Source organism: Puma concolor, chromosome A2 (assembly GCF_028749965.1).
Source record: "Puma concolor isolate L17-30 chromosome A2, mPumCon1.1.hap2, whole genome shotgun sequence".
Taxonomy (NCBI): domain Eukaryota; kingdom Metazoa; phylum Chordata; class Mammalia; order Carnivora; family Felidae; genus Puma; species Puma concolor.
Genome location: NC_141668.1, coordinates 112,771,689 through 112,788,644, shown reverse-complemented (window position 1 = coordinate 112,788,644; position 16,956 = coordinate 112,771,689). Strand labels below are relative to the sequence as shown.

At 42.1% G+C, this 16,956-nt stretch overlaps 1 protein-coding gene across 3 annotated transcripts in view; it reads left to right on the top strand.

Annotated features, from left to right (window-relative positions):
• Positions 1-16,956, top strand: part of MGLL (monoglyceride lipase) — a 252,960-nt gene that overhangs the window by 79,212 nt on the left and 156,792 nt on the right. The window contains exon 1 of one of the 3 annotated variants that reach the window (XM_086697290.1): positions 8,350-8,448. The exons of 1 other annotated variant lie outside the window; for it this stretch is intronic. In XM_086697290.1, the coding sequence (XP_086553416.1) occupies positions 8,413-8,448 (36 nt within the window). In that variant the 5' untranslated portion in view covers positions 8,350-8,412. Of the gene's footprint in view, positions 1-8,349; positions 8,449-16,956 lie in introns of those variants that run through there. One more of the 3 variants, XM_086697286.1, reaches the window with a different exon arrangement.

Here is a 16,956-nt window from a genome sequence, read left to right as displayed (position 1 = left end):
TTTTTTCCTCAACATAATTATGTCAGGTTTGTAGAATGGATTGTAGAGTCATCGATAATGAAAATAAAGCAGATATACCACCTTAAGGCACAAAACTGTAATTCTATTGAGGAGAAATTTCCTGTTGCTTATTTATATTTTGAAAATTACACAGGGGGCCTTCTCTTAGGGTAGTTTACGTGATGGCAAACCATCCGTCTTTGAATACATGGCTTCCAGGTAGTGTGGATTTTATTCACATCCAGTCAGCATTAATCACATTTTACATCATGATTTATGTCACAATCAGGAAGACTCAACTCAGATCATTAATCAAGGAGGCTCAGTTTCTTTTTTTTTTTAATTTTTTTATTGTGGTTTTTTTTTTTTTTTTGAGAGAGACAGAGCATGAGCAGGGGAGGGGCAGAGAGACAGAGACACAGAATCTGAAGCAGGCTCTAGGCTGTGAGCTGTCAGCACAGAGCCCGGTATGGGGCTCGAACTCACGAGCTGTGAGATCATGACCTGAGCTAAAGTCGGACACTTAACTGACTGAGCCATCCAGGCGCCCCAAGGAGACTTCAATTTCTATTTGTTCTTCTGCAAAGGGTGCATGTAGTCCAGTGATTTGGTTTGGTGGTAAGTTAATGGGTTTTTTTTTTCACAGAGGTAGAAGATGTATTCTTCTTTAATGCAGTATTTCAATTTCATATGTTTTCATAACTAAATAAGAAATCTGAGTGATGATTCAGATATTTTAACAACCAAATTACTCAGAGCATATTCTTTTAATTTATTTACTGGGAGATTAATCATTTCTAATTTAACAGAATAACCATAGATATACAGAGATTATATTTGGCACGCCATATTAAAGGAAAACAACCAATATGTCTGAACTGCTTTAATTAACAGAAATAACAAACATATATTACATATGCAGGTGTATGTTTTGAAAACTAACTTTGGAGTCCAGCATGCGGGGTGAATTGGCAACTCAAGGACTGGAGGCACAGAGACCAGTGAGGACGTTATTTCAATGGTCTGGGAAGGAGGCGGGGAGCACCTGACCCCAGGGAGTGGTAGTCGGTCGGAAGCAAGGGGACAGACTAAGTGGCAATGAGCAGAAACCTCTGAGAGGAACAAATGATGAGCGGGGCAGCAAGTCATGGGAGGTAAGCCTGGGGAAGATGTTTACACAAGACTGACGTCTTCTTTCCAATATCATTTTTCTTCACTAAGAGCTGCTACCATGCTTAAAAATCAAAACATCATTGGGGCGCCTGGGTGGCGCAGTCGGTTAAGCGTCCGACTTCAGCCAGGTCACGATCTCGCGGTCCGTGAGTTCGAGCCCCGCGTCAGGCTCTGGGCTGATGGCTCAGAGCCTGGAGCCTGTTTCCGATTCTGTGTCTCCCTCTCTCTCTGACCCTCCCCCGTTCATGCTCTGTCTCTCTCTGTCCTAAAAATAAATAAACGTTGAAAAAAAAAAAAAAAGAAATCAAAACATCATTATTATAGTAGTACTTAAAAATTCTATATAGTGTTCATTGAGGGTTCTCCCTCTGTGCTGAGTCTTTTGTCAGTCATTTAGAACTCCAGAATTTAAAAAAATATATCACACATTCATATTTTTTGACTATTTGTGTATACATTATTCATATCTTATATATACATAAAATGCACTTGCATTTTATGCAAGAGAAATTACAGATCTAAGGAAGTGCAGAAATACACCATGCTTATCAATTGGAAGACTCAACTTAGTTAAAATGTAAAAGCTCCCCAAACTGATCTTTAGTTTTAATCTGATCTCAATCAAAAGCCCAGGAAAAATGGATAAGTGAATTGTAAAACTTACATGAAGTGCAAAGAATATAGAGTAGCCAAAACAATCTTGAAAGAGTACAGTAAAGCTGAAGCCCTCACGCAGTCTGATTTCAGGACTTACTACAAGGCTAAAGTAATTGAAACACAGCATGGTATTGGTGTCACAATGGACAAATGGATATTGGAATAGAAGAGAGTCTAGAAATAGACTTACACATAGTCAATTGGTTCTTCAACAAATGGCACCAGAACCCAATTTTAAAAAAGGGCAAAAGACTTAAATAGGTACTTCAGAAAGAAGAAATACAAACAGCCAATGAGCACATGAAAAGATGTTTATGTCTTAGTCACCAGAGAAATGCAGTCTGAAACCCAAATTAGGTCCCATTATGCATCCAACTGAGTGGCCAATGTTAAAAAGATGGGCAATATCAGGTGTTTTCAAGGATATGGAGCAACCAGAAGTCTCACATATGACTTGTGGGAGTATAAAATGGTACAACTTTGGAAAACTGGTGTTTTCCAACACATTAACTAATGCAGTTCCCAGAAATGCCATTTACAGGTTTTACCAAAGTTAAACAAAAATATATCTTCACATGAAGATACACAGAAAAAATAGTAAAAAACAAACAAACTAAAAACAACACAAATGTCAAATAGGAGGAGAATAGACACACAATTTGTATCACATCCATAGAATGGAATACTAACCAACAATACAGAGGAACAACCCACTGATGTATATAACAGCATGAATGAATCTCAAAAATAATATGAGTAAAAGAAGCTAGACAAAAAAGTACATACTGTATGATTCCATTTATATGGAATTCTAGAAAAGGCAAAATGATCTACAGTGACAGAAATCAGAGTAGTGGTTGTTTTGAGTGGGGAGAGTTGACTAGAAGCGGGTACAAGGGAATTTTCTGGATGATAGAGATGTTCTTTATCTTGACTGAGTGTCAGTTACATGGGTGTAGATATTTTTCAAAATGTATTGATTGCATACTATGATCTGCATTTCACCATATGTAAATGTTACTTCAATGAAAAAAATGCAAAAATTCCTAAGGAATAATAGTTTCGTCAAATATTTACATATGAGAGGTCTTTAGAAGTCTTCTGACATAGTCCCACATTGATAACTACACTAATTAGCATAACTACAACTCCACATTATCAAAACTCAAAAAACGTGGATGTAACCAAAATTGTCTCAAGGGCAATTTGTAACTCTTATTATTAAACATTTATAACTGTGTCAGTATCTTGGATGTCACCCCATCCTCCCTTTGGCTGAGAAGAAATCTTAAAACCTGATTTCCCCTGGCAATACATATGGGGCTTAGTAGTGGGGGAGGAATTATAATTCCCTTGATCACTCCTGACTTCTACTGATTCTGTGATCTGCGTTCTAGATTTTTACTTCCTTTGCTCTTTTCATGCTGCTTCTTTTCCTGGGATGACATCCATAAAGCCAGCACAGTATTTTCGCCCAAGGTTGTGTGTGGAGTCCACAGGGCTGGAATTTTGAAGCCGTGGAATAGTTTCATAATGCAACAAAGCACATCAAATGATGCGTATGTTTCTATGGATCTTTCATTGGTCTTTTTTTACATCTGATACCCAGTATCTGGCCATATAGCTGGGCTCTCTCCTTTCCGCTTCTCCTCTTCTCCCCCTGGCTTGCTGCAGTCCCCAGTACCCCTTCTCATTTTGTAGTTTCTCTCCTTGCCAATCTAGGCTGGGCTCTGGAGTCTAACTTCTAATATGTCAGATGGTCCACTAAGGTCATTTGCTGAAATTCCTGAGAGGGATTTAAAAAAAATTTTTTTGGGGGCGCCTGGGTGGCGCAGTCGGTTGAGCGTCCGACTTCAGCCAGGTCACGATCTTGCGGTCCGTGAGTTCGAGCCCCGCGTCGGGCTCTGGGCTGATGGCTCAGAGCCTGGAGCCTGTTTCCGATTCTGTGTCTCCCTCTCTCTCTGCCCCTCCCCCGTTCATGCTCTGTCTCTCTCTGTCCCAAAAATAAATAAACGTTGAAAAAAAAAATTAAAAAAAATTTTTTTTAATGTTTATTTATTTTTGAACGAGTAAGACAGAGCATGAGTGGGGGAGGGGCAGAGAGAGAGGGAGACACAGAATCCGAAGCAGGCTCCAGGCTCGAGCTGTCAGCACGGAGCCTGATGCATGGCTCAAACCCATGAGCCATGAGATCATGACCTGAGCCAAGGTCAGAAGCTCATCAAGGTCATACCGAATCACCCAGCCACCCCCCTGAGAGAGATTTTAAACTCATGAATATCCTCCTTTTCACTGACTGTCGCAAAGAAATACCAAAAGTATATAAAAGAAATACCAAATAGCCTCCAACTGGAAGAAAAGTGGATGGAGTATGTAGCTATGCAGCCCTGGGGAAGAGAAAAGGAAAATCTTTCTTAGTAGGACATCTCACACATCACCACGGATTATAGAGGAGGCCAGAAGGGGCCATTTTCAGGATTCTTTGGCATTTTGCCCAAAACATGAAGAAAATGACTCAATGCCCATGAGAGTGGGACATATCTCTGTGAGGATGGTTGTCCCAGATACAAGACACGGAATGAATGTGCAGAAAAGAGAGCAACGGGCAGTGCCCTCTTCAGGCTTCAGGCACCTGCAGCTGGGACAGCATTGCTTCCGACCCACACCACACGTGCCCTCAAGTGACACACAATTTAGTCTAAAACAGCTCTTAGACTATCAATTGTGGCTCACAGGGGAAGACCCAGGAGTGTCAGATCAGGTGGAGAAAACACTAAGGGGGACTTGTCCACACGATAGCAGAGAAAATAGAAGATCTGGACAGATGGGGACCATCATTAGTATGTGCAAGATGAAAAGAAATGGCGTACAGCTATGCAAGTTTGTAACAACAGAAATGCACAAAATATTGCATGGAAATAAAGAACCCAGTCTGGAAGAAAACATAATTTGAGAAACAGAAGAAAACTTCAAGGTGTTTTTCATGATGCAGATGAATTGAAAGAGGGTATGAATTCAATCAAACTAGCTCAATATTGAGGTAATAAAATAACAGAATGAAAAGGAAAGAGATGCGGAAAAGAGATGCGGAAAAGATATCCAAACACTATGACAGATCTGATACATAATTTAAAAGGAGCCAGAAATCAAATTCCTGATATAGAAAAAAAGTTTGAGATAATCACAGTAACTTCAGAGGAAAAATACAAAAGGACTATAGCAATGAAGAAGGTGACAGATTTGCAGGAATGACAAAATGAACCAACGTAAAGATAACGAGAGTCAAATACAGAACCCAAGACATTGACCAGATGAATGTTCATAAATACAATAGAGAAAAAAATCCCTCTAATGAAAGACCAATAACATCTTTGGCTCATAGAGGCACATATGGTCTAGAGGAAAATTCATACAGAACAATCAAAACCTTACACTTTGTGAAGTTACTGAACTTTGAGATGAAAGATGTAATTTTTCAGGCATCCAGATGGATGAACAAGTCATTTACAAGGGAGGACAGGACGTCAGTTTTGATTTCTCCTCCATAGCCTTCATTTCCGGTAAACACTGTAGTGATGTCACATTGGTGGTGTTCTGAGGGGAAGAAGGTGTGACCCAGGATGATGACAACCAGCCAAAGAGTTATTCTAGTAGAAAGGAAACAAGAAGTCCCACTCAGACATGAAAGAGTCCAAGAAATATTGCATTTGGCATTTCTTGTAAAAAAAAAAAAAGACAATAAATAGAACCAATGATGAGATTAATTTTTTTCACTTTTATGCAGTAAAGAAAGAAAACTTTATTTTTATGTTTTATTTATATTTAAAATTTTAAGTTTTTAAGGAAGTTTTTATTTATTTTGGGAAAGAAAGGGTATGTGTGTGCACACGAGTGGGGGAAGGGCAGAGAGAGGAAGAGAGAGAGAATCCCAAGCAGGCTCTGCACTGTTACTGTCAGCATAGAGCCCGATGTGGAGCTTGAACTCTGGAACCGTGAGCTCACAACCTGAGCCGAAACCAGGAGTTTGGCACTCAACCGACTGTGTCACCCAGATAACCCTTTTTAATTTTTTTTTTTCTTGAGAGAGAGAGGGGGTGGGGAGAGGAGCAGAGGGAGAGAGAGAATCTTAAGCACGCCAGGCTCCATGCCTAGCGGGGAGCCTGACATGAGGCTCGATCTCACCACCGTGATTCATGACCTGAGCCCAAATCAAGAGTCGGTTGCTTAACGGACTGAGCCACCCAAGCGCCCCTAAGGAAAACTTTAACAAATTTTTGAAATAAATATGAGAATGGCCAATTGAGTTTAGGAAAGACAACAACAAGAGGGGTGACTTACCCTGTGGAATACTGAAACACTGTAATGCAATTGCACGAAACAAAGCAACGTGGAGCCCAGGGAAGAACAGACAGCTATTTCACTGCAACTCAATGAAGTCCCTTTCCTGACTCACACGTTTATGGGAATTGGTGTCTGTTAGATGTGGCATATAAAAACAGCAAGGTAATGTAATAAATTCTGTTAGGTATTTGAGAAATAAGTTGAAAAGCTATCTCACAAAATGTAACACAGTTCATCTTTAATACTGTAAGAATTTAAGAGTTTAAAAAAAGGAATAATAAGAGGGAAAATCATAAGAAGATGAGGAAATTGTAGGTGATTTCTGGGTAGGGAAGGACTTTGTCATTCTGATACCTCAAGAAAAACAAATGAAAATTGCGGTAAGATTGACTACTTGACATTTTAAATGTTTCTATGTGACAAACCACCACACAATGATTAAAATCAAATGTGAACTGGGGAAAATTTGGCTGTCTATGTATCTATCTATCTTCGTAATAGGCAACTAATTTGTATCTTTAACATGTAAGAACTTTGCAGGAATGAATAGGAAATGAATGACATGAACAGAACAATCACAAAGACAAGAAACATTTAATTTCTTTTTAATGTTTATTTACTTTTGAGAGAGAGAGAGAGAGAGAGACAGAGAGACAGAGTGTGAGCAGGGGAGGGGCAGAGAGAGAGGGAGACACAGAAACTGAAGCAGGCTCCAGGCTCCGAGCTGTCAGCACAGAGCCCGACATGGGACTCGAACCCACGAACCGGCAGATCATGACCTGAGCCGAAGTAGGACGCCCAACCGACTGACCCACCCAGGTGCCCACGTTTTCTACTTTTTAAATGTTTCTTGTCTTGAGGCACCTGGGTGGCTCAGTCAGTTAAGCGTCTAACTTCAGCTCGGGTCATGATCTCACAGTTTGTGAGTTCGAGCCCCGTGTTGGGCTCTGTGCTGACAGCTCGGAGCCTGGAACCTGCCTCGGATTCTGTGTCTCCCTCTCTCGCTGTGCCCCTCCCTCATTCATGCACTCTCTCTCTCTCTCTCTCTCTCCAAAGTAAGTAAACGTTAAAAAAATAAAAAGTAGAAAATGAAGCAAATATTTCCTTTTATTTGTAGACAAATGTAATTTTCAAACTGTGGCATGTCAGGGTTCTTTCTACTTATATTAAGTAGAAAAAATGTCAAATTGTATAAAACTCAAGGTAGGTGAAGTTTCAGGTAGTGGGTACTTTCCTATACTATTGTGGAACTATAAAGTAGTACAATATTTTTTTATGGTTGGAGCTTAATATTTTGGGTGGAACTGACTATATTATTCTTTTTTCTTTTTTTTTTTAAGTTTATTTATTTAATTTGACAGAGAGAGAGTGGGGGAGAGGCAGAGGGAGAGGGAGAATCCCAGGCAGGTTCCATGCTGTCAGTGCAAAGTGCAACATAGGGCTCGATCTCAGGAACCACGAGCTCATGACATCAGCTGGAGTGGGACATTTAACCGACTGAGCCACTCAGGCGCCCCTATTCTTTTTTCTTAATTGAAGCATAGTTCACATACAAAAGTTGAAATAATATTAGTTTCAAGTGCACAGCATAGTGATTTGACGATCCTGTATATCACGAAATGCTTACCATGGTAATTGGAGTCACTGCCACCATACAACTTTATTATAATATCATTATAATATGCTGTACAATATGCTGTAGTCTTTAACTCCATGACTTATGTATTTCATAACTGGCAGTCTGTACCTAGGATGGGCTAAGTACAGTTTTTAGGACAACTTGGCAGTTTATTATATTAAAACCTTAAAAACATACAGACCCTTTTACCCAATAATTTTTTCCTTTAGGATTTATTCTGCAGAAAGAGTTGAATCCTGTGCAAAAAAAAAAAAAAAATTAGCAGCATTGTTCAGGATAATCGAGAACTTCTCCCCAACTGTTTCATAAAAATTTCTCACCCCACACCTCTACTTGCCACTATGAGAGATGAGGAAATTCATACTTAAATTTCCCCTCCATTTATCCCTTATCCTATAATTTTGTGTGAGTCCTATTATTTTTAGGTTGCCAAGGCTTACATTATTTACATCTGTTTTATCATTGTGAGTAAGTCTTCCATGTTCTGATTCTAAAAATGGAAGGCCAATAGACTTCATTTACCACATGATGATCATGTAAGTGTTCCTTCTGGAATTTTGAGAAAGCACCACAGGCAGGGATTTTCATCTGCTTGAACATGGATGCGGCCCAAAAGCGTAGAGGAGGACAGCGCCTTGGTAAGCATTGAATAAATATTTAAATACGTATTTGTTGAATAAGTGAGACTATTCAGTGGTATGATTGGATTCACAGAGAAGAGAATGTCATTCTTTGTCATTAGAAATGCGGCTGGAGAGAGGCCAGAATGTGGCTCAGTTCTTCCAAGAGAGCTAAGGAAGTGACCTGGGAACTTGCTTAAAATATAGCGTCTCGGGGCGCCTGGGTGGCTCAGTCGGTTGGGCGTCCGACTTCGGCTCAGGTGATGATCTGGCAGTCCGTGAGTTCGAGCCCCGCGTGGGGCTCTGGGCTGACAGCTCAGAGCCTGGAGCCTGTTTCAGATTCTGTGTCTCCCTCTCTCTCTGACCCTCCCCTGCTCATGCTCTTTCTCTGTCTCAAAAATAAACAAATGTTAAAAACTTTTTTTTAAAAAAAATACAGCGTCTTGCATCGGGATCTGCGAAGAGCACGTGGGAATTTGCATCTTTAAGATGAACTCAGTGTGGTCCTCCTACACGTCCCTGTTGGAGAATCATCACCCTGTTGGATCCTTTTTCTTTTCATTTTGGCCTCATTCGTTCTTTCTGGGCCACATACAGATGCCACAATATGCTGTATCCTATGTGGTCTTTTTATTAGAGCCTTTTTGCTAGAATTCCTAGGATAGATTTAAAAAAAAAAAAAACCAGACTACGGCCAATAAATTATGAGTTCTTGTTTTTTTTTACATGTCTTTCTCTTACCTTCACGTTGATATAAGGTGTGGGTGGGTCTAGAATTCTAGGTTCCAAAGTCTTCACCCAGAATTCTGAAGCATGGCCCCGTGACAGTCTTGGGTCCAGTATTGCCAGTGAAAAGTCTGGTGGAAAAGCCTAATTCCCTTACCTTCTACAAAGCCTGCTTTATCTGTTTTATTTTTAAAACCCTAAAAGAGAGGGTTTTAGGATCTCTTCTTGACCTTACCTCTGAATTTTCACTGGAATATGTTTGCTTGTGAGTTTCAGATAAAATGAAATCCTGCTGGGCCCTCAGTGATTTCTTAGCTTGAGGACCATCTTCCTTAGAGCACTGGGCTGAAGGAGAGGTGGTGATGCTACCACACCCTCTAGGTTAGAGGTCAGCAAACCTTTTCTGGAAAAGTGAGCATTTTAGACAGGGAACTTTGGAGGCCTTGCAGGCCACGTTTCAGCCTTTGCTGAAATGACTGTACTCCGCCATTGAGAAATGTGAATGAATGACTATGGCTGTCTCCCAGTGAAGCTTTACTTGTGCACCCTGAAATGTGACTTTTGTATGTTTTCACGCCGCAAAATATTATTCTCGTTTGGATTTTTTCCAACCATTGAAGAGCGATCCAGAGCGTTCAGGCTACACAAAAACAGGCAGAGTTGGGTTTGGTCCTCAGACCTAATTTTGCTCACCCCTGCTCTAGGCCAACGGAGAAAGCACAATATAGTATTTTTCCCAGTTTGAGAGGCTCTCCAGTGTATTTATTGTGTTTATTCTGTATGTTCTTTTTTTTTCCTGCCATTAACATCCCCTTTCCTAACCGGAGGTACTTTGATTCCCAGAAAACAGACTGCCTTTCAAAGGATAAGCCAGCTTGTTGTTGGGGTTGTTTTGGTAACTCCAGGGGAAGGACTGTGTATGAATATGGATTCACCTCAGGCAGACCTGGGTCCTGATTTTACAGAATTATATAAATGATTACAACAAACCAAAGAAGATAAAGATGTAACTGTATGCTGGTCCCAGGTAGTAAATTAGTACATCAGAAACACATCTCCACGGAGTCAACATTTTCTTTTTTTTTTTCTTTTCTTTTTTACATTTTCCTGATGAAGTTGATCTAGTTACCATTCCCACTTCCCAGAAGGTGCCCCTGGGCCAAGCAGCATTTACACTTACTGTTTTAAAAATTATTTTTCTCGGGGCGCCTGGGTGGCGCAGTCGGTTAAGCGTCCGACTTCAGCCAGGTCACGATCTCGCGGTCCGTGAGTTCAAGCCCCGCGTCGGGCTCTGGGGTGATGGCTCGGAGCCTGGAGCCTGTTTCCGATTCTGTGTCTCCCTCTCTCTCTGCCCCTCCCCCGTTCGTGCTCTGTCTCTCTCTGTCCCAAAAATAAATAAACGTTGAAAAAAAAATGTTTAAAAATTATTTTCTCTCTGTTGTGGTTTCTTTCCATTTCTTCTAGAATTCCTAATAGTTGAGTGTTAAACCTTGGATCTATCTTCTATGTCTCTGAATTTTTCTCTCTCTCTCATCTTTTCCATCTTGTCTTTTTGCTCTACACCTTAGATCTATTTGGTTTCATTTTCCAGATCACTAACGTGGTGTTTCTGTATGTCCATGACGTTCTCTGTACTCAAGGAATGTCTTATTTCAGTAAGCACGTTCTAGTTTCCAAGAACTTTGAGGCTCCTATTACTCCTTTTTTTTTTTTTTTTTCAACGTTTATTTATTTTTGGGACAGAGAGAGTCAGAGCATGAACGGGGGAGGGGCAGAGAGAGAGGGAGACACAGAATCGGAAACAGGCTCCAGGCTCTGAGCCATCAGCCCAGAGCCTGACGCGGGGCTCGAACTCACGGACCGCGAGATCGTGACCTGGCTGAAGTCAGACGCTTAACCGACTGCGCCACCCAGGCGCCCCTCCTATTACTCCTTTTACACAGCAATAAATAAAGCTGTGTGCAGTAAGTGGAACAGCTTATATTGTAAGTATGTCCGTACTGTGGTCTCTAAATACCGTTCCCACAAAAAGGAAAGCAGGCTTCTTGGAGGAAAGGTTAATTCCAGGTCTGGACCAAGAAATATGCAAGACGAACTGCAACCGCTCATTGGACGGAATAGCCAGGGAAAGTCATAATGAGGACTGAGGTTGTGTGTGAAGGGCTCCAGAGCCAACCTGGAGAGGCTCCCACAGGCCAAACATGGGACAGTTGGAGCATTAACAGTGGTAATAACTATGATGGATGGAAACACAAAATATGTTAAAAGAAATGAGCTCATAATGGCAAGAATACAATATCTCCCTTTGGAGTATCCTAGGGAACCAATCATTATTTTTTTAAAGTGGCAGTAGAGGAAAAGAAACAGACACTTATCTTGTCTTTGTTACATAAACTGCTCTTCTGGTTAACAGAATAGATGATTCAGGGAAGTGTCTTGTTATGGGTGTATTTCAGCAAATAAATGAAGAAGGGATCAGTAGAGTTTGAAAAACATCATTTTGCAACATCTAGCAACATCTAACATGGATTTAGGCAGTGATCATTAACAGCTGCCAACATCACAAAAAGAGAGACAAGCAGACACGAAGGGCCTCTTGAAGGAAGTTCACAACGCTTCCTATGAAGTTGTTTTGCCTCCCATCCACCCCAGTCAAAATCAAATCAGAATCTGATAATGTCTCTAAATCTAACTACCAACTTACAGAAGAAACAGACAACAGAAGAACACGTTAAGAGACACCATGGACACACTCAGCAGAATCCAGACTGTGGGGGATTCTGCTAGACCAACAGCTCAATTGATTCTTCAAAAATTAATTTCAAGGGAAAGAAGAAACCGTGACTGAGGCTGAACCTACAGATTAAAAGGGACTTAAGAGGCATATTAACTAATCACGATGTGTGTTCAGGGAAATTTGAATGCTGATTGGTTATTGGATGATATTAAGGAAATATTAATTTTGCATATGTGATTATGGTATTGTGATTATATATTTTTTCTAAATGTTTATTTTCGAGACAAGAGAGAGAGAGAGAGAGAGAGTGAGCGCAAGTGGAGGAGGGGCAGAGTGAGAGGGAGACAGAGGATCCAAAGTGGGCTCTGTGCTGACAGCAGAGAGCCCCATGTGGTGCCCGAACCCACAAAATGTGAGATCATGACCTGAGCCAAAGTCGGACGCTTAACTGACTGAGCCACCCAGGTGCCCCTGTAATTATGTTTTTAAAAAGAGAGATACAAACGGGCGCCTGGGTGGCTCAGTCAGTTGAGCATCCAACTTTGGCTCAGGTCATGATCTCATGGTTCATGGGTTTGAGCCCCGCATCAGGCTCTGTGCTGATAGCTCAGAGCCTGGAACCTGTTCCAGATTCTGCATCTCCCTCTCTCTCTGCCCCTCCCCCACTCGCACTCTGTCTCCCTCTGTCTCAAAAATAAATAAACATTAAAAAAATTAATTAAAAAAAAAAGAGAGATACAAGCAGAATCTTTTACCTAAGACTACTGGGCTGTTTATGAATGAAAGCTGTGATGAGTGGGATGTGCTTTAAAATAATGTGGGATGGGAGCTGATGGGATTATAGACAAAAATTGGCCATGCGTTAGTAATGGGTGCATTTGAGTAATCGGTATATGCAGTTCACTATATAATCTCTCTACTTATGTCAGTGTTTGAAATTCCCCAAATGAAAAGTTTAAAAAGCAAAGTGAAAAGACAGATGATAAATTTGTGGAAATATTTTCATCATACATCACAGACACAGAGTTAATCTGGTTACTGTATGGAGTGGCTAGGAATCTGGCACAAAATGAGGTAACAACCCAATAAAAAAGAAAAACAATTAAAAATTGCCAATTCACCAAAAAAGGAATCTAAAATGGCCTTAGAATGTAAGAAAAACGCTCACCCTCACTTAGAAGGGAAATGAGAATGAAACTGTATGAAGAAAGCATCTCTTACCCATTGGATAGGCAAAAATCCCAAAGATTAACAACATAGTCTGTTGGTGAGGCTCTGAAGGAAAAGAGCCCTCTCATACAATGTTGGGGGAAGTTGCAAAATGATGTAGCCCCTAAGGAGAGCCTTTGGCAATATCTCTCAGGATTACAAATGCCTTTCGCCTTTGGCCAAGCAATCCCATGTCTATGATCATACCATATAGACATGCCCAACAACCTATGAAGTGGAGCTTAGTTTATAAAGTGACAAATTGGAAAAGCAACCCAAGTGTTTGTGCATGGAGGACTGATCAGGTACACCACAGTATATCCTCTGAATGAAGTAATGTACGCCATGAAAAAAATGAAAAAAAACCTCTATGTATTGATGTGGGAAGGTCTCCAAGGGCACATTACTGAGTGGAAAAAAAGCTGAAGGGTATTGTAGTGGCAGGGGTTGAATTGTGTCCCCTGAGAATTCCTGGGTTGACGCCCTAACCCTCAGAATGTCACCTTATTTAGAGATTAGGTCTTTAAAGAGGTAACCAAGTGCAGACGAGGTCATTAGGATAAGCCCTAACCCAATTTGACTGGCGAAATACTTGCAAAAGGGGAAATCTGGAGGCAGACATGCATATGGGAGGAGTGCCATAAGAGCATGAAGACGGCCATCTACAAGCCAGGGAGAGAGGACTGGACTAGATCCTTCCCTCCCAGCCCAGAGAGAGCACTGACCCTGCCATCACCTTGATTTCAGACTCCAGAACAGAGAGGGTAGATTTCTGTCATGTAAGCCACCTGGTTTGTTACGGCAGCCCTAGGAATCTAACCCATGTAGTATGCCACATTCCACGTGAGACGGGAAGGAGAATAAGTATATTTTGTCATATTCGATTGCATTTGCACATAAAGTAAGGCTGAAGGGCAAGGATGGGAGTGAAACTTCTCAACATATCCCTTCCCATTTTTTCTTTGAGTTTTGAATCATGCAAATATAGTACACACTTTAAAAGCTAACAATTAGAATAAATGTAAGATTTATATTGTGTTTTTCTCTTTTTAATGTCTATTTTTTGAGAGAGAGAGAGAGCGTGAAGGGGGGGGAGAAGCAGAGAGAGAGAGAGAGAGCGGGAGACACAGAGTCTGAGTTGTCAGCACAGAGCCCACGTAGGGCTCGAACTCACGAACCGCAAAATCATGACCCGAGCCGAAGTCAGATGCCTAACTGACTGAGCCACCCAGGCGCCCCTGTACTGTGTTTTTCTTTAATGTTCTGAGTCATCTCTGATTCCTTCGAGTTCCTGTCCGTCTTTCTCTTACTTGGTGGCAGTTTTCCTCAAATGTCTGGTGACCATTCGTTGCCGCGTGTGTTTAATTAAGGAAAGACGGTCCTGGCTGGTGTCGGTTTCTGTGCCGTGGGTCTCTGTTTTCCCCAGTGCTGGATCCCCTGCTGGCAGGTTGTGTGTGAGCCGGGAGTGGAAGCCTACGGTGGGGAGAGGTCCCTGCGTGGTACAGGTCAGGGAGCTGGCTGGCTGACTGGGAGCCCACGGCCGCATGGCAAGCAGAGCTGTGTTCTGCTCTACCCCGGTCCTGGGCTGAGGGACTTCTCCTTCCCTCCTGTATCCTCCCCTGTGTCTGCCTGTGCTCGACTCTGCTTCTCTTGCCAAGGACCTCAGCTGAGGCCTTGCCCTTTCTTTGGAGTGCCTTCGCTGCTGCCAGGAACTGTTTGACAGAGACAGGGGGACTCGGATTTTCCCAGTGGTCTGGATGTGACTTAGATGCCCAAGAGTGGCTCCTGTCTCTGTACCTAAAGGTACCCATCAGGGGGCTTCTCCAGGGCTCCCCTGGGAAGAAGGCCTTTACCCTCTGCCCTGATTTCTCTATCCATCAGGCTCCAACTGCTTTCTCCCTTCCTAAAATGCCTCTGAAATCCTGGTCTGCAGGGGGCACCCTTTGTTGCCTTCCAATGTTATTATAGCTTTATTACAGCTCAAAAACAGAAAGAATAGTTGTTTTCTCCCATCCTTACAAAGTCTGTTGGGAAGCAGGGGTGGCAGGTGTGTATGCTCCTGAAACAGGTCCCGGGGACCTCTCTGTTGCAGCATCGTCGTTATCTCCACTTGTCAAGTCAAGAGTACACAAGTTCATTATACTCATTTCAGAAGACAGGGAAATATAATACATTTAAGTAAGGTGTCAGAATCCATCAGTATTCAAGAAAAAAAAAATTGACCTATATATTTCCAGCAGAGAGGGATTGTCTGAAGGAAATTGGTTTTCCACTAAGGAAAGGCTGGAGGTGCGTAAAGTGGGGGTGGGGTGGGGGGAGGTGTTGGTGCCCAGAGACCAGGGCGTAAATGAATGTGCTGATGCCCCTGTTGGTGTCCACCACGCCGTCACTGTGGAGTGGGTGTGTTGCTCGTCTCTGTAGATGCTGGGCTCCCTTTGCTGCTGCAAACAGCCGGAACCTGCCTGTGGCATCTGGGTGGCATGGGTGCCTGGAAAAGCCCAGCTGGATCCCTGCTATCAGGGCATCTGCACCAGGGTGTTTCTCGCTTCCTTCCCCAGCTGCATAATGAAGAAAAAGAAAGGATGAAATTGAAACATTCACGGACACAACTAAGTTATGGGGGAACTGACAAGACATTCCTGGAGGTTCAGCAAACAGCTCAGGAGCCAGACTGCCTGGTTCAATCTCTGCCACTTAGCAGGGCAGGGATGGCTGTGCCTCAGTTTCCCCACTGGGGGAGTGATAAGAGCAGCACCTCATGGGGTTTTTGTAACGATAAATGAGTTAATGCATGCATGGTCCTCAGAACAGTGCCTGGAACGGTCGTCCTTTGTGAACACTAGGGCACTCAAAGAAGTGACTCTGTTTTAAAAATGCTTTTCTCAAAAAAAAAAACCAAAAAATTTAAAAAAAAAAAAAAAAAGGGGGCGCCTGGGTGGCGCAGTCGGTTAAGCGTCCGACTTCAGCCAGGTCACGATGTCGCGGTCCGTGAGTTCGAGCCCCGCGTCGGGCTCTGGGCTGATGGCTCAGAGCCTGGAGCCTGTTTCCAATTCTGTGTCTCCCTCTCTCTCTGCCCCTCCCCCATTCATGCTCTGTCTCTCTCTGTCCCAAAAATAAATAAACGTTGGAAAAAAAAAATTTAAAAATGCTTTTCTCATTTGGTGGAACTGGACTTTATGGAAGGATATTTTTAAAAAATTTTAATGTTCATTTATTATTTTTAAGAGACAGAGTACGAGTGGGAGAGGGACAGAGAGAGAGGGAGACACAGAATCTGAAGCAGGCTCCAGGCTTTGAGCTGTCAGCACAAAGCCTGATGCGGGGCTCAAACTCATGAACTTGGAGGTTATGACCTGAGCCGAAGTCGCACACATAACCGACTGAGCCACCCAGGTGCCCCTATGGAGGGATATTTTTATACCCTTTAGTGAAGGAGTTCATGTTTCCAAAATCCACAAATCACTGGAAGTTTCTGAGCAGAGAACCATGTGATATGAAGTGTGTGTGACTTAATTGTACCACAGATCATGACCTTTAACCATTTTGAATAACTAATTTACCCCAAATACATTTTTGTCACAAGGGCTCTTAATATAAAAATATTAAGTATTTAAACTTAATTTTTACTTCTACCCATCTCTCAAGAAATGTGAAAAATATAGACTAAGGAGAAAAAGGAGCAGGAGTGGTGAAGGTTTTATGACAACTGATTGACTATTATTGAGTTTGGAATTTGAAAACTTGGGTTGGAGTCCCCATTTCGCCTCTCACCAGCTGTGTTACTCCAAGTCATGTAAATATTTCCTCATTTTATCTTCTTTCCAAAAAAGCGAGGGGGTACTGGACCAGGTACA